The following is a 27,468-nucleotide window of genomic DNA, read 5'->3' on the forward strand; positions in this document are numbered from 1 at the left end:
AGTAATCCTGGGATTCACTTTCTGGGGGTTCTAGGCACACCGGATTCATTGATTGATTAACCAGTTTAAACAGTTCCGGTGGTTGGTTTGCGGCCGTTGAGATTGTATATGAGAAGTGGTCCTTTTTGGCTTTGAAGATTGCTTTCCGATAATTCTCTGTGAGACCTTTGTAGTTAAAGTGGTTTTCCTCGGTGGTATTTCTTCTCCATGTTCTTTCCGCTCTTCTGCGTTCTTGCTTTAGTACGGTGAGGGAGCTATTAAACCATCCAGAGTTTTTCTTCCTGATGAGAGCCCTGCGTTTTGGTGCTACCGAGTCTGCTGATTGCAACAATGCCCTGTTCAGGGAGTTGAGTGTTTCCTCTGTAGAGTGGTTTAAGGTTATTGTAGTTATCTTCTTGGACAGAGTGGATTTGAAGGATTCGGAGTACAGTTTTTTATGCGATCTGGTCCAGTGCGTTGTTGTTACAGGATTCCATTTTTCGTTGGTGATGTTGGTAGCAATTTTGAATTTGATGGCGTGGTGATCCGTCCATGGCAATGTTATGTTGTCGAGTATGTTGACGTCAATGTTCTGTTTGAAAATGAGGTCCAGGGCGTGTCCTGACCCATGCGTGGGAGACTTTATCAGTTGCTGGAGACCCAGTTCTTCTAGTTGATTGATGCAGGCAGTCGCGATGGGGTCTTTGGGCTCGTTTGCCCAAAGGTTGAAATCTCAGAGTGCCAGGAAATTTTTGAATTTTAGGGTGTGCATTGCGAAGGATTCCGTGAGGGTGAAAGAAGATTGGACTTTGGTCCTGGTGGTCTGTAGCACAGTAGAATATGAGTGGTGTCATGGGGTGTTGGTTGAAGATGTAGCGTCAGGGTTTCCATAAAAGGCACTGGGTTCTGAGATGATGGTTTAGTGAGATCCAGGTGACCTTTAAAGATCACTGCTAGGCCTCCTCCTTTTTTCCCTATCTGGTGTTCGGTTAGGATCCTGTAGTTTTCTGGCACCAATTCGGTGAGAATGGTGTTGCAGTCAGAGGTTAACCAGCTTTCGGTGATGAAGAGGCAGTCTACATTGTTCTCAATGATGAAGTTGTGTACTTCCAGTCTATGTTTGACTGCAGACCTGGCGTTAATCAAGGTGCAATCTAATTGTAGTGGTCAAGTAGATGTCTTCCTGTGGTTAGGAGCTGCTTGTCGTCCGGTTTTTAATAGTATTTTTTGTATGGAAGATGGCAATGTGGTGTTGATGTTCCTTAGTCTGTGCAGAACTTCAGCTGAGTATTTGAAGTGGCACATGGTTTGTGGATGCTGTTGATGGTACTATGGGCCTAAGATGATGATCCTGATCAGGGTATTGATCCTGAGGAGGGGCTTGGTATCAGACTTGCCGCCGTGCTTGAGGTTATTAGCGCGCAAGTTGATCAGGGGATGCCTATATGGATGCGGAAGGAGTTGTATTCGGTTGCTGGCTATTCCGGCTACCTTTACTTGAGGTGAAGGTCTCTGCTCAGAAAAGAAGTCTGATTGTGATCTGGAGTAGTCGTCCTAGGATAGCGTGAAAAATGGAATGGAGGCCGGAGGTAGGGGTATGCTAGGGTTACCACCTTATCCCCCACCCCCCACCCCCCCTGTAATTCATATGTGTTCAGGTTTAAAGGGATGAGATGGCAACTCTACGTCAGGCACTGATGCTGAACAAGAAAGCCTGGCTTGTAATTTCCGCTCTAATTCATCCCAAAGGTCATCTATCAGGTTGAGGTCAGGCCATTCAAGCTCCTCAACCCCAAACTCATTCATCCATGTCTTTATGGACCTTGCTTTGTGCACTGGCCCAAATCATTTGCTGGAGGAGAGATTATGGTGTGGGGTTGTTGTTCAGGGATTGGGCTTGGCCCCTTAGTTCTAGTGAAGGGAACCTTTAAGGTATCAACATACTAAGACATTTTGGACAATTTCATGCTCCCAACTTTGTGGGAACAGTTTAGCAATGGCCCCTTCCTGTTCCAACATGACTGCGCACCAGTGCACAAAGCAAGGTCCATAAAGACATAGATGAGCGAGTCCTGACCTCAACCTGATAGAACACCTTTGGGTTGAATTAGAGCAGAGACTGTGAGCCAGACATTCTCATCCAGCATCTGTGCCTGACCTCACAAATGCACTTCTGGAAGAATGGTCAAACATTTCCAAAGACGCACCTTGTGGACAGCCTTCCCAGAAGAGTTGAAGCTGTTATAGCTGCAAAGGGTGGGCCAAATCGATATTGAACCCTATGGACTAAGACTGGGATGCCATTAAAGTTCACGTGCGTGTAAAGGCAGGTGTCTCAATACTTTTGACATCATAGTGTATTTGTGCTCACATAGGTATTTGCAGCAAACCATTACTTAAGCAGGATTGTCAGAGGGCATTAAGCTGTTCACAGAGTCGTGGCAAAGAACAGAGAACAAGAGAAATACACATGCATTCGCTTCTTGGGTTTTACCAATTTTTAGCAAGTGCCAAAAGAATGGTGACCTCTGTAAATAAAAGTAAAGCTTGATGACTTATAATGTGGCAAACATCCATGAGTGGAGGGATAGTGCAGTGTATGTTGCCCACAGACAGTCCATAAATTTTAGACATTCGGTATACTGCCTTACAGAACAAATAACAGTGCACAGTCTACATGGGTTTTGCTGCTTAACTGCAGACAGGAACAGGAAATTTATTATATAGAGAAAAGACATAGAGTTTACCACATAGATCAGCTACAAACTTATAGACACTGCCTTCTACTGGCTGATGTAGTTATTGCACAAAATACATGAAAAATGTATTCCAACACCCCCATTTAACAACTACTCCTTAGCCCAATTTTAGATCTCAGTTCTATAAATCTGTTTCTTCAGTGGCGGCTGGTGCTCAAAAATTTTGGGGGGCGCAAACAAATTGAGAAATATTGACCCCCCCATTAATTGCAGCCTCACTGTGCCCATCAAATGCAGCCATTGTGCCCATAAAATGCAGCCACTGTGCCCATCAATTGCAGCCATTGTGCCCATCAAACACAGCCACTGTGCCCATCATATGCAGCCATTGTGCCCATCATATGCAGCCACTTGTGCCCATCATATGCAGCCACTTGTGCTCAACATATGTAGCCACTGTGCCCATCAAACACAGCCATTTGTGCCCATCATATGCAGCCATATGTACCCATCAAATGCAGTGACTTGTGCCCATCATATGCAGCCACTTGTGCCATCATATGCAGCCACTGTGCCCATCAAATGCAGCCACTTGTGCCTATCATATGCAGCCACTTGTGCCCATCAAATGCAGCCAATTGTGCCTGTCAAATTCAGCCACTTGTGCCCACCATATGCAGCCACTTGTGCCCATCAAACACAGCCATTGTGCCCATCAAATTCAGCCATTTGTGCCCATCAAACACAGCCACTTGTGCCCATCATATGCAGCCACTTGTGCATATCAAATGCAGCCACTTGTGCCCATGAAATGCAGCCACCTGTGCCCATCATATGCAGCCATTGTGCCCATAAAATGCAGCCATTGTGCCTATCAAAAAGGCAGCCACTGTGCCCGTCAAATGTAGCCACATGTGCCCATCATATGCAGCAACCAGTGCCCATCATATGTAGCCACTGTGCCGAATGACCCCCCCCCCCACTCGTAGCTCTGGCAGCACCCATCCCCCACCCATGCACGTCTCTAGTGGCAGCACCCAACCCCCACCCATGCACGTCTCTAGCGGCAGCACCCCCCCATGAGCGTGGCTCTGGCAGCGTAGAACCCACCACCTCTGCAAGCACGGCTCTGGCAGCACCAAACCCTCGTGTGCATGTGGCTCTGGCAGATGGGACTTACCGCAGTAGCTCCTCCACCACTTTGGAAGTATGTTCTATATGTTAGAAACTGTAATATAGATTATAATGCAACATGGTGCAGATTTTCTACAGTTTACAACCACGTGGTTGTTTCTGCATGCCACTGTGTGCATGGTGTGACACTGTGGTGGCACTGTGTACATGGTGTGGCACTGTGATGCCGCTGAGTGCATGGTGTGGCACTGTGATGGCACTGTGTGCATGGTGTGGCACACACCCAGCTGAGGGAGCTACATGTGAGTAATGAGTTTAGGGCTTCGTTTTCACTAGTGAAACTTGTCATGCAACTTTAGACAGATAAAGTCGCATGACAAGTCACAGCCCTTTGATTTCAATGGGAAGCGTTCCCATCTATGTGACTTCGAAAAGGTGCCTGCACTACTTTGAAGCGACTTTTGATGCAACTTTATGCCAGAGTGTAAAGTTAGATCAAAGCTGCACTCAAAGTCGCACTCTAAATCACACAGCTTTGGAGTCACACTAGTGTAAATGTAGCCTAAAGCTAGAGTGTGACTTTGCAACTTTACACTCTCTGGATAAAAGCCGCATGACAAGTCATAGTAGTGTAAAAGGAGCCTTAGTCCACGTTTCCACTATTGCAATCCCAAAGTTGCACGATTTAGAGTGCGACTTTGAGTGCAGCTTTGATCCAGCTGTACACTCTCTGGATTAAAGTTGCATCAAAGCATTGCAGGTACTTTTTCAAAGTCGCTGATTTTCAAAGTTGCATAGATGGGAACAGGTACAATTAAAATTAATGGGCTGTGACTTGTCATGTGACTTTGGACACATAGTCACATGAATGACAGGTCACATTTCCACTATAGTTTCCACTAAGACAGTTCATACTAGTGGAAATGGAACCTTAGTCTACGTTTCCACTATTGCGACCACAAAGTTTCACGATTTAGAGTTCTACATTGAGTGCAGCTTTGATCCAGCTTTACACTCTGCATCAAAAGCTGCATAAAAGCATTGCAGGTACCCTTTTAAAGTCACTGATTTACAATGTCGCATAGATGGGAATGGGTGCCATTGAAATCAATTGGCTGTGACTTTTCATGCGATTTTATGTTTCCAAAGTCGCATGACAATTCATACTAGTGGAGCTTTAGTCTATGTTTCCACTATTGCAACTACAACGTTGCATGATTTAGAGTTTTCATGCGACTTTAAGTGCAGCTTTGATCCAACTTTACACTCTCTAGATCAAAGTTGCATCAAAGTAGGCAATCAATGGGCTGTGACTTGTCGTGCGACGTTAGGTGTCCAAAGAGCCTTAGTGTGGTTGCCTGTACTATGATCATTGTAGACTGTGAGCTGAGACACAGAGCACTTCCAGCCAGGGGCGTAAATATAGGGGGTGCAGCAGTCACGACCGCAACTGGGCCCTGTGATGCAGGGGGCCCATGCAGCCCCCTCTACATATAACCGGCAGCAGCATAGGCAGCTAGCACACACTATTACATACCCCCTCCATATCCCCCTGGGGACAGGGACCCCTTCTCACGTGGGGACAGGGACCCCCACCTCCCCTGGGGACAGGGACCCCTTCTCACCTGGGGGCAGTAACTTCATCTGCCCTGGAGAAAAGGACCTCATCACTTCTGGGGACGGGGACCCAATCCTGCCTGGGGACAGTCCCCCAATGGGGCACCGAAAAATGTAAAAAAAATATAAAATAAAATAAAAACTACTGATACCAGTGGTGGAACTACAGGGCTCACAAAGGTCATACCTGTGACCACGCCCTGGAGTTCCACCGCCAGACTCAGAGGGAAGGGCCCTGGCTGGGGTTCAGGGGGGCCCTTCATGGTTTCTTGCATCGGGGCCCTGAAGGTTCTAGTTACGCCACTCCTTCCAGCTACACTGACACTACACTGACACAGGCATCCTGTTTATAACAGGATGCCTGTGGCCAATTATAGCTCAGGGGGGTTTAGTACACGCCCCATACTATATAAAGCCACCAGCGCGGCGGCCTTGTGTAGTGTGTTGGCATGCAGTGAAAGAGCACGATAGGCAGGGACAGTGTCTTTTTGCTTGGGAACCTAGCGCTGTTACAGTGGGTGTTGTGTGCCTCCTGCACAGTATACACCTGAAGATCCACCTTATTGCTGGCGATGTTCTGTTTCTGTAATACAGGCATCTGCTGCAGTTACAGTGGGTGTTGTGTGCCTCCAGCACAGTATAAACCTGAAGATACCCCTTATTGCTGGTGTTGTCTGTTGCATATCATTAGCCTTTAAAATTAGCACTTTTGATTTCGAACGTTCGAGTCCCATAGACTTTAATGGGGTTCTAAAGTTTGTACAAATTTTTGGTCCGTTCGAAGGTTCTGCTGCGAACCGAACCGGGGTGGTGTTCGGCTCATCCGTACTGGCTATATCTGTGTTTTTGGGCTATGCCTGGGTTGTAAGTTTTCTCTGGGTGGATGTCTGGGTTATACCTGGGACCATAAAATTTTACAAAGTCTATATGCACTATAGCCCTGCATAACAGACAGTGCAAGTCCACATGGGCTTTGCTGCTTAAAGTGGATGTAAACCCGAAAAAACTAATTTTGATGTCATAACGTAGACAATAAGATTTCCTATCATCTGAGCCCAGTCTTGCCACGCAGATTTAATCCAGTCCTGAGCAATCGTCTTTTATTGTTCTGTTAGAGAAATCTTGACAATGTCTTTAAAACTTTGTCAAAACCTCCCCCTTGCTGTGAGTGACAGGTTATTTACATATCTCATGCACTAGCCTGGCGCATCCTGTGTAAAAAGTTCACAATTCCTCTCCTCTCCCAGGATTGGCTGCCTTTACTGTGTTTTGCCTGCATGTTTCTCATCATGGGATGCAATCCTCCTGTATGCTGCAGTGAACAGGGAGAAGAATATAGACAGACAAGTGATTAGGGGAGCTGTATGTAGTCAGAGGTGGGCAGAGTAGAACATCCAGTGATCTGATGATTGTTATAGTGCAGTGTGTCTGAGGTCACCTGATCACAGTTGCAACATTCCTTTCCCTTTCCATCACCAGGATTTGTTATGTGGGGGAGGGGTGGATTTCTCACTTTTTATAATTGCACCCAGTAAGGCTGAATGAGCTTAGGGCCAGTTCACACCAGTGCGCTGTGTGAGATCGCATGTGATTCCCACCGCACTGCAGTGCAAATCACATGCGATGTCCATGCAGTGCAACTTCAGCCATACAGATAGTATGGATGATATTGCACCGCATTACGACCAAACTCACACAGGCCCCTTTTTGTTGGTATGCACCAGAATCGCATGGGTGTTCACACCTATGCGATCCGATTCATGTCCTAACTGTCAGTTCGCAGTGCGATATGCGAGCTGAAATGGGGGTGTCGTTAACATTGTATGACACTCCCCAGCAGTTCCCATATGACAGTGTGAACTGCCGTGCGAGTTGGATGCGATGTGGGAAGCCGCAGGGGATTCGCAGGGTTCCCGCATCGCACCAGTGTGAACCGAGCCTCAAAGCATACAGCCTTCAAATGTCACCTGACTGCTCCCACCAAGGCTGCGATTTGGGAACCCTGCGAATCCACTGTGGGTTCCCACATCGCATCCAACTCGCACGGCAGTTCACACTGCCATATGTGAACTGCTGCGGAGTGTCATACAATTTTAATTACACCCCCATTTCAGCTCGCATATCGCACTGTGAACTGACAGTTAGGACATGAATTGGATCGCATAGGTGTGAACACCCATGCGATTCTGGTGTGGACCAAAAAAAGGGTCCTGTGCGAGTTTGGTCCGAATGTGATGCGATTTCAGCCATACAGATTGTATGGCTGAAATCACATCACACAGACATCGCATGTGATCTGAACAGCAATGCGGTGCAAATCACAGGGATGCGGAGTGTACAGTGGTGGGTAGTACATGCAGGATGGTGTCAGGATAGTGGACAGTGTCAGATAATTTTTTTTATTTTACAATTTTAATTTTGAATTTTTTTTCAAAAGGTTTTTTGGGACCAGTGGATTTTTTTAATTTTTACAAGTTCATTTTTTTAAATTATTTTTTTACAATTTATTTTTGTACTATTCTAACCATGATGGGAGGGTGGGGTTTTATTTTTTTAAATATATTTTTTCACAGTGCTTTTGGGAAAGGGGGTGGTCGGTGTCAGTGGGGCAATGGACGGTGTCAGTGAGGCAATGGATGGTGTCGGTGTCAGTGGGGGCAGTGGTCTGTGTCAGTGGGGCAGTGGTCGTTGTCAGTGATTGGTGTCAGTGGGGCAGTGGTCGGGGTCAGTGATTGGTGGCAGTGGTCAGGGTCAGTGATTGGGGCAGTGGTCGGTGTCAGTGATTGGTGGCAGTGGTCGGTGTCAGTGATTGGTGGCAGTGGTTGGTGTCAGCGATTGGGGCAGTGGTCGGTGTCAGTGGGGCAGTGGTCATTGTCAGTGATTGGGGGCAGTGGTTGGTGTCAGTGATTGGGGGCAGTGGTCAGTGTCAGTGTGGCAGTGGTCGGTGTCAGTGGGGCAGTGGTCGGTGTCAGTGGTTGGTGTCAGTGGGGCAGTGGTTGGTGTCAGTGGGGCAGTGGTCGGTGTCAGTGGTTGGTGTCAGTGGGGCAGTGGTCGGTGTCAGTGGTTGGTGTCAGTGGGGCAGTGGTCGGTGGCAGTGGTCAGTTGCAGTGGGGCAGTGGTCGGTGTCAGTGGGGCAGTGGTCAGTGTCAGTGGTCGTCTCAGTGGTGCAGTGGACGGTTGTTGTTTGTTTTACAATTACATTTTTTTATCTTTTTATAATTTTGGATTTTTTTTTTTATCAGCCCTGTTGGGGGCTTTGGTGACATGTCAGAGGTCTAAACAGAGGCCTCTGACATCTCCCATTTGAGACAAAGGACAGTGAATACAGATTCCCCAGTCCTTTCTCTACACTGAAGATGAATGGAGGGGAGACAGCAGCTCCTCTCCATTCATACACTGAGCAGAGTAACGCACAGGTTACTCTGCTCAGTTATCACAGGACACAGACCAATCGGTACCGAAGAAGACACGGGGGGGGGGGGGGATGATCGGTGCGATGGGAAAGCTGTAAGCACCAATCCCCCCTGCATGGCTTTTCAGGTGAAAGCCGCCGGAGGGAGTGAAACACATAATGAAAATCCATGCAGGGGGGATCGGTGCTCACAGCTTTCCCATCGCACTGATCACCCCCACCACTGTCACTGGACACTGTAAAGATGTGACAGGGGGCTGTGAGCGCGCTCTGCTTTTACCCAGAGCGCGCTCTGCCTCTCCTGCACGCTCTGGCCAAGGGGAGTGTAGAGGTGGGCGGGGAGTCTGCTGACATCATGACTCCGCCCAGGGAGCACCGAACAACAGACCCACCCACAGAATCTGCAGTTTTTTGGGGTTTCAAACAGCTAAAGGGGGGACATTTGACAGGTAGTGATACATGCAGGAGGCATGTATATCCTTATAGATAGTGATGGACGAACTTCCGACGGGACGTTTCGCGAACGCGGACCGCGAACGTGGCCGATAGTTCGCGAACCGGAACGTTCGCGGCGGGCCCCATTGACTTCAATGGGAGGCAAACTTTGCAAACCTACAGGTCAAATTTGCAGCCACAAAATAATTAATAGCTGTGCAAACATAGTCCCACCACATGGCCAATGACATAACACATGTATGAGGTGAATCTGAGATCGACAACTACAAGCATTCTTTTTTTATATGGGAAATTGTTGTGACAATTCAGGACTGTGGAGCGCATGAAGGCAATGGAGGAGAGGGAAGGTCAGGGTAGGCAAAGAGGGTGCAGGAGATGATCACCAGCAGCGTGACATACAGCAATGACACCTGCACGCTCTGGCCAAGGGGAGTGTAGAGGTGGGCGGGGAGTCTGCTGACATCATGACTCCGCCCAGGGAGCACCGAACAACAGACCCACCCACAGAATCTGCAGTTTTTTGGGGTTTCAAACAGCTAAAGGGGGGACATTTGACAGGTAGTGATACATGCAGGAGGCATGTATATCCTTATAGATAGTGATGGACGAACTTCCGACGGGACGTTTCGCAAACGCGGACCGCGAACGTGGCCGATAGTTCGCGAACCGGAACGTTCGCGGCGGGCCCCATTGACTTCAATGGGAGGCAAACTTTGCAAACCTACAGGTCAAATTTGCAGCCACAAAATAATTAATAGCTGTGCAAACATAGTCCCCCCACATGGCCAATGACATAACACATGTATGAGGTGAATCTGGGATCGACAACTACAAGCATTCTTTTTTTATATGGGAAATTGTTGTGACAATTCAGGACTGTGGAGCGCATGAAGGCAATGGAGGAGAGGGAAGGTCAGGGTAGGCAAAGAGGGTGCAGGAGATGATCACCAGCAGCGTGACATACAGCAATGACACCTGCACCGTGATAGAGTCATCTGACAACAGCACCGTGATAGAGAGCACTGACATCAGCAGCGTGACATAAAGCACTAACACCAGCACCGTGAAATGCAGCACTGACCCCAGCACCATGATAGAGAGCACTGACATCAGCAGCGTGACATAAAGCACTAACACCAGCACCGTGATATACAGCACTGACAGCAGCACCATGATAGAGAGCACTGACATCAGCAGCGTGACATAAAGCACTAACACCAGCACCGTGATATGCAGCACTGACAGCAGCACCGTGATAGAGAGTACTGACATCAGCACCGTGATATACAGCACTGACACCTGCACCGTAAGCAGCCCAAGGAGGAAGTCAGCATAGCACAGGGATGGTGGGAGCCCCTCATAATGAACATAGCACAGGGATGGTGGGAGCCCCTCATAATGAGCATAGCACAGGGATGGTGGGAGCCCCTCATAATGAGCATAGCACAGGGATGGTGGGAGCCCCTAATAATGAGCATAGCACAGGGATGGTGGGAGCCCCTCATAATGAGCATAGCACAGGGATGGTGGGAGCCCCTCATAATGAGCATAGCACAGGGATGGTGGGAGCCCCTCATAATAAGCAGCCCCAGAAGGATGTCAGATGACTAGACACGTCATCATCGACGTCACCTTCCCCACCGCTATAAGTAGAGATCTCGGAGAAGGCAGCAACACCGGGAACCAACCTCCTCCTTGGGCTGATCTGGGTACTGTCGTCAGACTGCTGAGTAGCGGTTGTTGCTACCTCCTCTTCCTGATCCAATACCAAGAGTGGCTGCGCATCAGAAATGTCATCTTGATATGGATCGGAAAAGAATTCCTGAGACTTAAGCAGAAGGTATGTGGTGGTGGTGGTGGTGGTGTTGTTGGTGGTAGTGTCTTTGGGGGTGCACATAGCAGAGAGTGAAGAAAAGGGTGCAGATCGAGAGGATGAGGAGGGTGCAGAAGAGTAAGGCTGAGCGAGCCACTCAACCAAGTCTGGTGCATCCTTTAAAGTAATTGAACGCACCTTCTGCAACTTCCCACTTTGGCTCAAGCCTGTTGCTCCTGCCCTACCCCTACCACCCCTGTGGAAGGGCCTGCCTCTTCCTCTGCCTGTCATTTTTAAAATGACCCTGTGACAAAACTCTCAGTCCGTATACCGATGAAGGACTGCTGCAGTATAGGGCAGCGGTCAGCAGTAGTGCACCTCAACCCTATGTATTGTGGTCCTATACCAGTCCTTATAGAATAGCAGACTGTACCTCACTCAACCCTACGTACTGTAGCACCCTAGACAGACCAAGTTACCAGTCCTTATAAGGACCTTTGTGGAACAAGTAGGTTGTGTGGGAGTGATTAGCAGACTGTACGTCAGTCCTTATACCGATGAAGGACTGCTGCAGTATAGGGCAGCAGTCAGCAGTAGTGCACCTCAACCCTATGTATTGTGGACCTATACCAGTCCTTATAGAATGGCAGACTCTACCTCACTCAACCCTATGTACTGTAGCACCCTAGACAGACCAAGTTACCAGTCCTTATAAGGACCTTTGTGGAACAAGTAGGTTGTGTGTGAGTGATTAGCAGACTGTACGTCAGTCCCTATACCGATGAAGGACTGCTGCAGTATAGGGCAGCGGTCAGCAGTAGTGCACCTCAACCCTATGTATTGTGGACCTATACCAGTCCTTATAGAATGGCAGACTGTACTTCACTCAACCCTATGTACTATAGCACCCTACACCAGGTTATTACCAGTCCTTATAAGGAGCTTTGTGGAACAAGTAGGTTGTGAATGATTAGCAGACTGCAGCAGAAGGGCAGCAGTCAAGTATAATATTCTTTCTATATTTGAAAGAAAGAATATTATACGTGTACAAGCCTATTACCCTACCACTGATACCAGTCCTGAAAAGAACCTTTGTGGACCTAATATAGTAACAGCTACTGATTAAACTGACCCTCACTGCCTCACACACTGCTTCCTGCCTGTCCCTATATAAACTGACAAAATAGAGGCTACTGGAACAATAACTGGAATAGCACTTTTGTGGACCTGATAGTAACAGCTAATGACTAAACTGACTGTCCCTACAGCAGACACACCGTCCTGTCCCTTTCTTTAAACTGACAAAAGACACTCAGGCTGCTGCAACAATCAGTAGCACAGCAAACCTATATACACCTAACACCTATACCAGTCCTGAAAAGAACTTTTGTGTACCAAATAGCTAGCGATTTGGGTCACTGCAATCTATCCCTGCTCCACACAGCAACCTCTCCCTATAGTGACAGAAGAAAGAATGTAAAATGGCCGCCGGATCGGGTCTATTTATAAGTTAGGGGGGATGTCCAAGTGTCCATGTGCTGTAATGTCTCAATTGGCTGTCCTGTACCCCATGATGGATGTGTCATCATAGGTCAAAGTTCTTTTACACAGTAAACACGGAAGTCCGCCGGGCGAACGGCGCCAATAGTCCGCCGAACGGGCGGACCGCGAACAGCCGAAATTCGCCGCGAAGCGACCGCCGGGCGAACCGTTCGGCCATCACTACTTATAGATAACCACTATGGCAGTAGTTTAGAAAGGATGAGAGTGGGTTTACATCCAGACATAGAGTTTAGCCATACTTGCAGCTACAAATCTATAAACACTGCCATCTACTGGCTCATGTTGTTATTGCACAAAATACATGAACAATGTATTCCAACAGTATTGCATACCAAAGAAAAAAAGATACTGGTGGGCAGAACTGAACCTTTAGGTTGTTATCATGATTTTCTTAACACTACATTTTATCAAATGCTTGCTTGCTGCAATTAAAAAAGAGAAGCTGTTAAAATGTTTCAATATAAGTGGAAGTGTTCATCAATGACAACATTTGTGTATGATGTAGTCAAATTGCTCTCTACATATTTGGCAATGACAGCAACATAAATGAAATGTTTGGTCAGGATAAAGTTGCCCATTCTCCATTGAAACACAACACTGGCTTTCTGGTAAGACTCATACACACCACACCATGTGTGAGTCCAGCAGGTGATTCCTCAGCCTCTGGTTTTACTGCTTTTCAGGGCCTCATTGAATTATCTGTTAATAATACCAAGTGGCTAAACTTTTTTCTGCATTCAATTTATTAACCGCTTAAGCCCCGGACCATTTGGCTGGCCAAAGACCAGAGCACTTTTTGCTATTCGGCACTGTGTCGTTTAAACTGACAATTGTGTGACGTGGCTCCCAAAAAAAATTGAAGTCCTTTTTTTCCCACAAATAGAGCTTTCTTTTGGTGGTATTCTATAAACTCTGCAGATTTTATGTTTTGCGCTATAAACAAAAAAAGAGAGACAATTTTGAAAAAAAAAATGCATTATATTTAACTTTTTGCTATAATAAATATCCCCAAAAAATATATAAAATGTAATTGTTTTTCCCTCAGTTTAGGCCGATACTTATCCTTCTACATATTTTTGGTAAAAAAAAATCGCAATAAGCGTATATTGATTGGTTTGCGCAAAAGTTATAGTGTCTACAAAATACGGTATAGTTTTATGGCATTTTTATAATTTTTTTTTTTACTAGTAATAGCGGCGATTTTTATTGTGACTGCAACATTATGGTGGACACAACGGACAATTTGGACACATTTTTGGGACCATTAGCATTAATACAGCGATCAGTGCGATTAAAATTGCATTGATTACTGTAAAAATGTCACTGGCAGTGAAGGAGTTAACACTAGGGGGCAGTGAAGGGGTTAATATGTATCCTATGGAGTGTTCTAACTGAAGGGGGATGGGACTGTGCAGGGAAATGAACAGATCGCTGTTCATACTCTGTATGAACAGACGATCTATCAGTTCACTGCTCAGAGAACCGGTAACTGTGTGTTTACACACACAGCTCCCGGTTCGCCGTGTGCCTCGAGACTGCCGAGCACTCGCATCGGCTCGGGGAGTGGCCGTTTATGCTACCGACGTAGCATAACGGCGATTCTCACAGCCGAGCCATGTTGCAGCAGTACAACTGTGGCGGCTGGTCGGCTAGCAGTTAAGTTACACAAGTAATAGAAGTTGAAAAACAGATTTAAGCACTTGAGACCCGCGCTATAGCCGAATGACGGCTACAGCGCGGATCTCCTTTTCCGGGACTACGTCGGCGAGTCTACGAGACTCGCCTGATCACTGATCCGTGCAAGGGGTCAATCCCGACCCCTTATCACGTGATCAGCTGTCAGTCAATGACAGCTGATCATGTGATATAACGGAGCCGGTAATCGGCTATTATTCCTCGTCGCGCTGTCAGCGCGAGGAGAAAAAAAAAAAGCTGATCACCGGCGGCCGTGATCGGGACATCAGTCCCGATCACGGCCAGCCCTGCTAGTGCCCACCTGCCCCCTGCCAGTGCCCACCTGCCCCCTGCCAGTGCCACATTAATAAAAAGTAAGTGCCCCCTGTCAGTGCCACCCAGCAGTGCCCATAGTGCCACCCAGCAGTGCCCACAGTGCCACCCAGCAGTGCCCACAGTGCCACCCAGCAGTGCCACCCAGCAGTGCCCACAGTGCCACCCAGCAGTGCCCACAATCTGCCTTAACAAATGTGCTGCACCCCAGTGCCACATATCCATGCCCATCAGTGTCATCTACCAGTGCCCAGAAGTGCCGCCCATCAGTGCCCAGCAGTGCCACCTATCAGAGCCACCTATCAGTGCCACCTATCAGTGCCCATCAGTCCCATCTATCAGTGGTACCTATCAGTGCCCATCCGTGCCACCCATCCGTGCCACCCATCTGTGCCACCCATCTGTGCCATCTTATCTGTGCCCATCTTTGACCATCAGTAGCGCCTTATCTGTGCCCATTGGTGCCGCCTTATCTGTGCCTATTAGTGCCGCCTTAACTATGCCTATCAGTGCCCACCAGTGCAGCCTATCAGTGCCCACCAATGCAGCCTATCAGTGCCCACCAATGCAGCCCATCAGTGCCCACCAGTGCAGCCTATCAGTGCCGCCTCATCAGCGCACTTCAATGAAGGAGAAAAATGACCTGTTTGCAAAATTTTATAACAAACTATTAAACATAATTTTTTTTTTGCATCTTTTTTTGTTTGTTTAGCAAAAAATAAAACTCCGAGCTGTAATTAAATACCACCAAAAGAAAGCTCTATTTGTGGGAAAAAAATGATAAAAATTTCATTTGGGTACTGTGTTGTATGCCTGCGCAATTGTCATTCAAAGTGCATCAGCGCTGAAAGCTGAAAATTGGTCTGGGACTGAGGGGGGTTTAAGTGCCCAATAAGCAAGTGGTTAAAAAAAAAATTCATGTGGCATTGTGAAAATTTAATTTAGCATTCACAATTACTGACTCTATCAAATTATGATAATTAAATATACATTTTTTTTTAAAAGATCAAAATAAATGATATGTCAGCAAGAGTATGTTCAAATACATTTACGGTCTGCAGAATACAATACTGGGAATACAAACCTTTTAAAAACTATATTTTGCTAGTTTTTCAAACACTAATTAAGCACCATGTTTAACTACAAGATAACTATAAACTAGGTATCTCCAGCTTACTGCATTTATTTATGATATCCAACAATAATTAAAAAAGATGAATTTCCAGGGTCTCAAGTTCCTCATAATAATTGTAATCCAGGTAACAAATGACTACCAACATATAAACACCAACTGCTATCCACAGTATTCACTACTTGTCAATGTTAAATGTGATAATTATGTTATTGTCAATTTGTAGAAATATCTCAATAAATATTATGGTGATGAAAGAAGAACTCCTGTGGCTGAAATGGTGACGGGTGACGTTCTGATGTCAAGAAAAATCAAGAAAATGCAAGAATTTTTTGGTTTACACGTGACAGGAAAACTGGACTATTCAACCCTGTCGGTGATGAAGAAACCACGCTGTGGCATGCCAGATGTGGCCAATTATCATCTCTTTCCCGGAGAACCCAAGTGGCAAAAGAATACTCTAACTTACAGGTGATTATTGTGGAAGGAGTAAAAAATGTAAAAAATATTCATACCTTGACCTTGTGTGATCAGGCAAGACTCCATGTGGTTTTGGTCACACATAAGTAGATGACAGCAGCATAAAGATGGCCAAAAAAGGGCCTCAAAACAACGTGGATAATGATTTATAGCCCAATTAGGCCAAACCTTTTTTTTGTGATAGAGCATGGAAGAGTCAAAGCCCCATTAAGTTTTTATAGTTGTATGTGTCCTTAATGGGTAGATTCTCCTCACTTTCTGCGAGGGGGAAACAGCCAAAAGACATTTCTCCAATTTTTTGTACAGCGCTTTTAGGTATTAAAACTACATGTTCATGAGTTTGTCCTAAACTGTCACCCACAGCCATTATGGAAAGGCGCTCACCCGAATCCAAAGTCAGAAAATAACTAGCAATCTAAAATGGGGAGACGAAAACTAGCAGAAAGTGAATTGAAATCCCATAGAAAACAATGATATGGAGGCACACAGGCCACCATTATCAAGTTGATGTCATCCTAAAAAGTTGATGTCTCTAAGCCCTTGTACACACGGTCAGACATTCCGATGGAAAATGTCCGATCGGACCGTGTTGTCGGATAATCCGACCGCGTGTGGGCTCCATCGGACTGTTTCCGTCGGAATATCCGACCAACAAAGTTTTAGAGCTGGGCTATAAAATTTTCCGACAACATGATCTGATCGGACTTTGTCCGATTGTTTGTAGAGAATTCCGATCGGACAAAGTGCCACGCATGCTCAGATCAAATTCCTAGACCAAAGCTATTGGCTACTAGCCTGAACGTAGTCCCGTCGTAACTAAATAATGTCATCGCGTTACAAATGATCGGATTTTCCAACAACTTTGTCCGACTGTTTATATGCAACACCAGTTTCGAACAAAATCCGTCGGACAAAATCCAACGGATTTTGTTGTTGGAATGTCGGACCGTGTGTACAAGGGCTAAAACTTTCTATGGGATTTTTTTTCTTCTCTGAATTTTGGAGTGCTGGCTATTTCCTGACTCTAAAAATTAAAACCTGATTGAGCTTGTAATTCCTCCCCACTACCTACAGTATATCCAAAATAAAAAAAAATTTAATTTTAGTGCTGACATAATACTTTTCTAAAACCAGAATTTTAGCATTAAAGTAGTTATAAAACATTTTTTTATCTTAATGTATTCATAGAAAAAAGGTAAAAAAATGTTTAGGTATTTATCCCGCCTCATCCTGCCTCATCTCCCCCTATACATACCTGAGACCCAGTGGCAGCCCGTCCATTAGGGAGGTAGGGGCGCTGCCCCCCTAATCCATACGTCTGGCCCCTAATCTACATGCAGAGTGCTGGGCGCATAGATTTCAATAGGGGTTTATTTCTTTTTTGAAGCACATGATTAGAGCCTGAAGCTCTAATTGGCTTCAAAAAAAGATAGGCTCCACACACTGAGCCCACCCAGTTGTGTAACAATAGCGAATTAATATTCGCTATTGTCTTGCTTTTCTCCTCCCAACCAATCAGGAAGCGGGTCCTGATATGCGATTGGCCAGGGAAACTTAGGACTCTCAGCCAATCGAGATTCAGGAGGACCCACTTCCTATTCAGCAGGGAGGAGAAGCAACCGCCCGGCTCTTCCCTGGAGGGTAAGTCCACTGTTCGCCGCCATCCGTCTCCCGTGTAGGGGGGGTACTGGTCGCCGCCATCCATCTCCCATGGGGAGGTACTGATCGCCGCCATCCGCCTCCCGTAGGGGGACACTGATCGCCACCGCCTGTCTCCCATGGGGGGCAGGTTTGTTTGCCGCCCCCCCCAAAACATTAAGCCCCAGCCGCCACTGCTGAGACCTCATTCAATCCAGTGCTATGAATGTCTGCAACGGTTCTCTCCCCTCACTTCTTGGCCTCACAGGTTGGATTGAGGCAGTGGGAGCCAAGGGCTCCTGCTGCTGTCAATCAAAGCCCGAGATGAGGGAGCAGGAAGCAGGAGGTGTAGCCAAGCCCCACTGTCTGTTTCTATAGACACAGGCAGCAGGCATGAGTGCCCCTTTAGGAAGCGGCTTCCTATGGAGGCACTCGCCATAGTGGAGGAACCAGAATCGCCAGTAGGATACCAGACACAAAGAGGTTTGGGGCTAAGTATAAGAGGTAAGTATAAACCTGTTTTTTTTTTCTTTTCTTTTTATATTTACAATCACTTTAAAGTTCCCATCTGATATTTGAAGCTTTGCTGTATGATTTTATTGTATATTTATTAAGTTTTGAAGGCAAAAGGTATGATCAGGGAGAACCATTAGCAATCAAAATAGATCTGCTGTAATATATATTTCTTAATTTAAACCTCTCTGCCAGATCTGTCTTTGCATTTTTGGGGTATACCTGAAGAAGATTAGGCCTGAAGATTAGTCAAAACCACAAAACATTATATATATTGTATTCTGAAAGCAGGGGCCCAAGAAAAGAAAATTGTGGCAATTGCAATTTTTTTTATATCACAGGATATTAGTTGATTAAAGTGCAAACAAATGCAATTCATTACCCAAGTTTTTTGTAAAATATAAAGGATGAGGAACCATCAAGTAAATAAATACCCAACGTGCCAAGACATAAAACTGGAAGCACCTGTCAAACAGCAACAGACTTAAGTACCCAAAATCATCCTTATTCAATGCTTTAAAAGCCCTTACAAGTCATCAGTTTAGAGTTAACTGTGATATGATGGTTCTAGAATTATCACTACACATGCCAAAGTGGCAATAATATTTGATATGTTTAGCGCAATTCTAGTTTTCATACATAAGCACAAGCAATGCACCCTTTTATATGTATGTGCATGTATGTATGTGTAGGGCAGGGTAGGAAGGGAGGGTTAAAAAAAATTCTCATTTGAATAAATATTGTCTTCAATCTGATCCATTGAAGTCCCAAGTTCTTCCCACCCCTTTTCTCTGAAAGGCAGGTCCTAGTTGCTGAAAGCAACATCACAAAATGACACGTCACTGTTCTCTGCATCATACTCCTTTGAGTCCAGGGTAGGGCAGCGAAGCGGCCTTGATGAAAGACTAACAACCCTGGATCGGTAAGTGGGTGAGTCTTCAGCGGAATATAGCAATTAAAACGAATTTTTCATTTTAAGAGCTGCTGGGGGATCCATTTATGTCTAACCCAAAGTTGGGTTTTAATAATATAATGCATGATGTAAAAAGTGTATAATGCCATCCAAATTTTTCTGCAATTCCTTCTTTAACCATCTGACATTAACGCTATGGCCGAATGATGGCCACAGCGCGGATGTGAATTCCCAGGAGGCCGTCATATGACGGCCTCCCCTGAGCACGCTGTGATCCCAGAGTCGCTGAGACTTGGGTGATCACCTATCTGAGTAAGGGGCCGGTACTGGCCCCTTAACATGTGATCAGCTGTCAGCTAATGACAGCGGATCACATGATCAAAACCAAAGCTCGGTGAACAGTCCCCAAATGGAAGAGGCAATTATGCCTCATAATTTGAACCTGAAAGTGCCCACAAGTGCCACCTATCTATGCCCACAAGTGCCACCTATCTATGCCCACAAGTGATGCCAATCACTGCCACCCATCAGTGCCCATCACTGACACCTATCAATGCCCATCACTGCCGCCTCATCAGCGTACATCAATGACGGACAAAAATTACCCGTTTTTTAAAATTTTATAACAAAATAATAAAAAAAAATGTTTTTGTTTTTTTAAATTCGGCCTTTTTACATTTAAAAAAAAAAATGGCACAGGGGATCAAATACCACCAAAAGAAAGCTCTATTTGGGGGAAAAAAATTATAAAAATTTCATTTGGGTACAGTGTTGTATGACTGTGCAATTGTCATTCAAAATGCATCAGCGCTGAAAGCTGAAAATTGGTCTGGATAGGAGGGGGGTTTAAGTACCCAGTAAGCAAGTGGTTAATGGAATCTTTAAAACATAGGCAGCTATCATCAGAACTGGTGTCCTTATTGGCAGATTTCCCCTCGCTTTTCGTTCATGGGACAATTATAAGATTTTAGATTTTGCATTCCTCTGTCTCCGTGACAATGGTCACCAGGATATATAGGATAAATCTACCTAGCTGGGATGCAGACAGCATTAAAATCGAATCCCACCCCACTCACTTTAACCACTTGCCGACCGCCGCACGACGATGTACGTCGACAGAATGGCACGGGCAGGCATATGGGCGTACCTGTACGTCCCTGCCTTCCCGCGGGTGGGGGGCCCGATCGGGCCCCCCCCCGGTGCCTGCGGCGGTCGGTATTCGTTCGGGAGCGATCCGGGATGAGGGGACGGCCATTCACTCATGGCCACCCCCTCGCGATCGCTCCCGACGAATGGAAATGCTCCGTGACATCACTTCCTCTCCTGTAATGTAAACACAGGAGAGGAAGTGATGTAATCTCTCCTCCGTGTCGGTATTTTTCGTTCCGGCACCGAGGAGAGAGGATCGGTGAGTTGCACCAACACGACACTTCACAGTAGAACATGCCAGGCACACTCACACCCCCCCTTCACCCCCCGATCACCCCCCCAATTACCCCTGCCCCCCCAGTCACAGTGACACCAATTGCATTTTTTTTTTTTTTTGCATTGGTGTCATTTGTGACTGTAATAACTGTTAGGGCAGTTAGGGTTAGCCCCCTTTAGTTCTAATGTACCCCCCTAACCCCCCCAATAAAGGTTTAACCCCGTGATCACCCCCCGTCGCCAGTGTCACTAAGGCTGGGTTCACATTGCAGCGGTTTATGAGAACGGATGTGATTCGCACCGCACTGCAGTGCAAATCACATCCGATCTCTGTGCGATTCGATTTTAGCCATACAGATAGTATGGCTGAATTCGCGCCGCACCCGCCGCAAATTCGCACGGGACCCTTTTTTTGGTCCGCAGCAGAATCGGATCGCATGGGTGTTCACACCATGCGATCCGAGTTTGCAGATCGCACTGCGATATGCGAACTGATCTGGGGGTGTCATTAACATTTCACTGACACTCCCAGCAGTTCGCATAGGGCAGTGTGAACTGCCGCCGGGAGGCATGCGATGTGGGAACCCGCCGCGGATTCGTGGCGTTCTCGCATCGCTCCAGTGTGAACCCAGCCTAATAAGCGATCATTTTTCTGATCGCTGTATTAGTGTCACAGGTGACGCTAGTTAGGCAGGTAGGTATTTAGGTTCGCCGCAGCTTTTTATAGCGCCAGGGACCCCCATATACTACCATATAAAGCCCCCTGATTGCCCCCTAGTTAACCCTTTCACCAGTGATCACCATTTAACTGTTACAGGTGACGCTGGTTGGTTAGTTATTTTTTTATAGTTTCAGGGCACCCGCCATTTATTACCTAATAAAGGTTTAACCCCCTGATCACCTGGCGGGTGTCATTTGTGACTGTAATAACTGTTAGGGCAGTTAGGGTTAGCCCCCTTTAGTTCTAAGGTACCCCCCTAACCCCCCCAATAAAGGTTTAACCCTGTGATCACCCCCCGTCGCCAGTGTCACTAAGGCTGGGTTCACATTGCAGCAGTTTATGAGAACGGATGTGATTCGCACCGCACTGCAGTGCAAATCACATCCGATCTCTGTGCGATTCGAGTTCAGCCATACAGATAGTATGGCTGAATTCGCGTCGCACCCGCCGCAGCCGCCGCAAACTCGCACGGGACCCTTTTTTTGGTCCGCAGCAGAATCGGATCGCATGGGTGTTCACACCATGCGATCCGAGTTTGCAGATCGCACTGCGATATGCGAACTGATCTGGGGGTGTCATTAACATTTCACTGACACTCCCAGCAGTTCGCATAGGGCAGTGTGAACTGCCGCCGGGAGGCATGCGATGCGGGAACCCGCCGCGGATTCGTGGCGTTCATGCATCGCTCCAGTGTGAACCCAGCCTAATAAGCGATCGTTTTTCTGATCGCTGTATTAGTGTCACAGGTGACGCTAGTTAGGCAGGTAGGTATTTAGGTTCGCCGCAGCTTTTTATAGCGCCAGGGACCCCCATATACTACCGCATAAAGCCCCCTGATTGCCCCCTAGTTAACCCTTTCACCAGTGATCACCATATAACTGTTACAGGTGACGCTGGTTGGTTAGTTATTTTTTTATAGTTTCAGGGCACCCGCCATTTATTACCTAGTCTCACTAGTGTACCCCTAAATTTAGGGGTGTCTACTTTCCAAAATGGGGTCATTTGGGGGGGGTCTGTGCCATCTTGGCATTTTATGGCCTTCAAAACTGTAACGCCCTTAGAAAGCCTGAAGGCGGTGCTTGGTTTTCGGGGCCCCGTACGCGGCTAGGCTCCCAAAAAGTCCCACATATGTGGTATCCCCGTACTCAGGAGAAGCAGCAGAATTTATTTTGGGGTGTCATTTCACATATGCCCATGGCATGCGTGAGCAATATATCATTTAGTGACAACTTTGTGAAAAAAAAAAAAAAAAGTTTGTAATTTTCCCGCAACTTGTGGCAAAATATAAAATATTCCATGGACTCAACATGCCTCTCAGCAAATAGCTTGGGGTGTCTACTTTCTAAAATGGGGTCATTTGTGGGGGTTTTGTGCCATCTTGGCATTTTATGGCCTTCAAAACTGTAATAGGTAGTGAGGAGTGAAGTCAAATATTTACGCCCTTAGAAAACCTGAAGGCGGTTCTTGGCTTTCGGGGCCCCGTACGCGGCTAGGCTCCCAAAAAATCCCACACATGTGGTATCCCCGTACTCAGGAGAAGCAGCAGAATTTATTTTGGGGTGTCATTTCACATATGCCCATGGCATGCGTGAGCAATATATCATTTAGTGACAACTTTGTGAAAAAAATAAAATAAAATTAAAGTTTGTAATTTTCCCGCAACTTGTGGCAAAATATAAAATATTCCATGGACTCAACATGCCTCTCAGCAAATAGCTTGGGGTGTCTACTTTCTAAAATGGGGTCATTTGTGGGGATTTTGTGCCATCTTGGCATTTTATGGCCTTCAAAACTGTAATAGGTAGTGAGAAGTGAAATCAAAAATTTACGCCCTTAGAAAGCCTGAAGGCGGTGCTTGGTTTTCGGGGCCCCGTACGCGGCTAGGCTCCCAAAAAGTCCCACATATGTGGTATCCCCGTACTCAGGAGAAGCAGCAGAATTTATTTTGGGGTGTCATTTCACATATGCCCATGGCCTGCGTGAGCAATATATCATTTAGTGACAACTTTGTGAAAAAAAAAAAAAAGTTTGTAATTTTCCCGCAACTTGTGGCAAAATATAAAATATTCCAAGGACTCAACATGCCTCTCAGCAAATAGCTTGGGGTGTTTACTTTCTAAAATGGGGTCATTTGTGGGGGTTTTGTGCCATCTTGGCATTTTATGGCCTTCAAAACTGTAATAGGTAGTGAGGAGTGAAGTCAAATATTTACGCCCTTAGAAAGCCTGAAGGTGGTGCTTGGTTTTCGGGGCCCCGTACGCGGCTAGGCTCCCAAAAAGTCCCACATATGTGGTATCCCCGTACTCAGGAGAAGCAGCAGAATTTATTTTGGGGTGTCATTTCACATATGCTCATAGCATGTGTGAGCAATATATCATTTAGTGACAACTTTGTGTAAAAAAAAATAAAAACATTTTTTTTTGTCATTATTCAATCGCTTGAGGCAAAAAAATAAAATATTCAATGGGCTCAACATGCCACTTATCAATTTCCTTAGGGGGTCTACTTTCCAAAATGGGGTCATTTGGGGGGGTTTTGTACTGCCCTGCCATTTTAGCACCTCAAGAAATGAGATAGGCAGTCGTAAACTAAAAGCTGCGTAAATTCCAGAAAACGTACCTTAGTTTGTAGATGTGACAACTTTTGCGCAAACCAATAAATATACAGTTATTGACTTTTTTTTACCAAAGACATGTGGCTGAATACATTTTGGCCTAAATGTATGACTAAAATTGAGTTTATTGGATTTTTCTAATAACAAAACGTAGAAAATATCATTTTTTTTCAAAATTTTCGGTCTTTTTACGTTTATATTGCAAAAAATAAAAATCGCAGAGGCAATCAAATACCATCAAAAGAAAGCTCTATTTGTGGGAAGAAAAGGACGCAAATTTTGTTTGGGTACAACATTGCATGACCGCGCAATTACCAGTTAAAGCAGCGCAGTGCCAAATTGTAAAAAGACCTCTGGTCATTGACCAGCAAAATGGTCCGGTCTGAAAGTGGTTAAAGCAGATGGGCAACACGAGAAAGTTATTTTTTCCAATTAAGGTCTGCTTTGTTTCCTAATAGCTGTTGAAAGATGGTTAACCAAAAGAAATACATACTGTAAACAAAGAATCCACAAGAATGTTCATGCAACTGTGGATGCCATGATGCAAGTCATTGCGAGTTTTTTCACAATGTGAGGTTATTTTGTAAGCAGAAATTGTCAATGTTCTTAAAAATCTTCTACATAAACACACAAAGCAATCTAGACTGTTATCTCTTCATGTTTCCCCCCTTATAATTAGATCATTTTCCAGCACTAAACCTTTCAACTGATTCCTAAATTGCTGCATTTGTAAATTCCAAAAGCCAATATAAAGGAATAGTAGTGGTAAAAAAAAGCACTTGTGGGTTTAACCAATCTTGTTTTTTTGTACAATTCTCCTTTAAGGGGGTGTGGCAAGGGGTGTGTCCTATGCCTGCATACTTTTTGCTGATAGGTGTTCCTCATTCCCATCTCAAAAAGTTGGGAGGTATGCGTAAACTGCTGCTCCAAGTATACAGATACTGTACTGTACTCAGGGCTGGTGCAAGGATTGACACCCTAGACAAAATCTAATTTTGCTGCCCCCCTTCCCTTGGCTCCATCCCTGACTCCACCCCCTTTGCCCTGCTCATGTATACCCCACCTTTTTAATGAAGCGCCCATACAATTCAGCCCACCAGTGCCCATAAAATTCAGCCCACCAGCGCCCATCAAATGCTGCCTCACCCGATCAAATGCAGCCTACCAGTGCCCATCAATGCAGCCTACCAGCACCCATCAATGCAGCCTACCGGCACCCATCAATGAATGTTTGCTTTCCTCCATTCATTTGGGAGTCGGGACACAGACACAGTCCTCCACTGCACTTGTGACAGTATGTGCGAACAGAGCGGAGGCTGCCTGCTGATGCTAAATTTTAGTTGTTTGCTGCAGAGAGAAGAGAGTAGGAACACCGGTGGCCATGTGCCCTAGGCAGCAGTGCGCCCGAAGTGGGTGCCTAGTTTGCCTAGTGGTAGCACCGGCCCTGACTGTACTCTGCCTGAATCAGCCAAGCTCTTGATCCTGCAGGAAGCAGAGCTCATCCCTCCCTGCTCAATCTGAATAAGCTCCCGCTGGTGATACTAGTGAATGGACTGCAAAGTACTGCCATTCCTACAGCTCTACTGCCATCACGCCAAATCCGAGGGAAGGGAGTTGGATCATTTTGTATGTGGGTTTTTTTCACACAATCCTTGCAGGCCTTGACCAGTCCTGCTCTCCCTCCCTCCCACAAAGACGTCACAGAGATATTATTATCCTTGAGCAGATATTTTAAACCATAATATGTTATCTATTTGTAACAGCGTTCCAACTTGTATCTGGTCAAAGAAAGAACAAGTCCAGTTGAATGTGACAAACTATGACCAGATAAAGTTAATTTTAGCTTAAAGTGGTTCTAAAGCCTAAACCATATTTTAACTTAAAGTGGTTGTAAAGGCTCAAGGTTCTATGCATGAAGGTATCCTCTGTGCAGTAACTAGACATGTGCATGACGGAAAAAAAATGTTTAGTTTTGTTTAGGCATGTTATTTTGTTTCGTTAAATTCGGTTGATTCGTTCAACTCGTATTAGAATTTTCTTAGAATTTACCGATTTTTTCTTTTTATCAAATCGATACATTTTGAATCAAAAACGTTAGATTTTTCCGATTCAAATGTCACACCTTTGACTTACCAAAAAAAATCACCATTTCGAAATGGTACCCTAATAACACAAAGTCTAATTTCAGAAATATGTTTAAAGTTCGGATTCGACTGGAATTTGATGTAAAATTCACTGCACATGTCTAGCAGAACCCCCCCAGCCTCCCTAATACTTAAGCCGGAATATTCTTCCAGCGAGGTTCAGATTAGCTCCATGCAAAACTGGATATTTTGTTGTAGCCAGAGCTACTGCAGAGCCAAAAACATTCCAGATTTCCCTGGATAAAGGCAAAATCCCAAATTGGGGCAGCCTCCGATCGAGACGAGGGTCCCAAAATCAGGATTGTTCCGGGAAAATCGGGACTGTTGGCAACAATGTGATAAGGCAGTACAGCCAGCCATCCAGTACTGGGCGCAGGCTCCATCAGTCCAAAGGGGGGGGGGCAGGAGGGTCAGCTGTACTGCCTTATCACCAGCCTTTGTGGCTCACCCTGTAGTGCAGGGTGATTGGTATCTGTTCCACCACCCCCTGCTGTTTGACCCCCTCCAAGTGCATTTTAGCGAAAATAGAATTTAATATTTTTTTTGGGGGGGGAGGGGGGGCTGTCAGGTAGACTGTATGGGGCCTTGTGATTTCTAACGGCAACCCTGGATGAGGTAATAAACACCTGTTACACATGGAAATGTACTGTATATCTGATGCTTGGTCCACTTTGCATTTTCTGGTGAGACTTTTTTTTCTGACTACAGCTTTCCATTAGGTTATCCATTTTTTTAAAATTGTTATTGAATGTGTCACACTTTTCATTGGTGAAAAAACATCTTTCTTTTTTAGAGTCACAAAATACACTCCCACCATGAGTAAAATAGAAGTGGATCGAGCCATAGACATGGGCCTGAAAGCCTGGAGTGATGCTGCACCTTTAAACTTTGTCAAAATAAATCAAGGGGAGGCAGATATCATGGTTTCCTTTGAATCTGGAGGTACTGTATCTATTAGGTAGAATATCAAAACGAATGGGACCTAAACGCACAATGATATAGGTGTTGTGAGGATTTCTTTAGAGCAGTGTAGTGCACAGAACATTGTGTATTTTGAGGTGTATTCACAATAAATGGCCCAGTATATATGACGTGTTCCTTTTGAGTTGCAGTAACACACGTTTGCCATGAATTACTGCAAGACAATGGGTGTAAACAGGTCCTGAGATGGGGCTTGTTGTAGAGTGAGGGGCTTTGCATTAACTACA

General features: G+C 45.7%; 1 protein-coding gene across 1 annotated transcript in view; it reads left to right on the forward strand.

Moving 5' to 3' along the window:
* LOC143984073 (matrix metalloproteinase-20-like) overlaps nucleotides 1-27,468 on the forward strand; it is a 155,093-nt gene that overhangs the window by 20,051 nt on the left and 107,574 nt on the right. Inside the window, exons 2-3 of the mRNA XM_077484382.1 lie at nucleotides 16,039-16,283; nucleotides 27,054-27,202. Of these exons, the coding sequence (XP_077340508.1) occupies nucleotides 16,039-16,283; nucleotides 27,054-27,202 (394 nt within the window). The remainder of the gene's footprint in view (nucleotides 1-16,038; nucleotides 16,284-27,053; nucleotides 27,203-27,468) is intronic.

Source organism: Lithobates pipiens, unplaced genomic scaffold, assembly GCF_037356315.1.
Source record: "Lithobates pipiens isolate NorthernLeopardFrog02 unplaced genomic scaffold, aLitPip1_a1.2 Scaffold_16, whole genome shotgun sequence".
NCBI classification, from domain to species: Eukaryota; Metazoa; Chordata; class Amphibia; order Anura; family Ranidae; genus Lithobates; species Lithobates pipiens.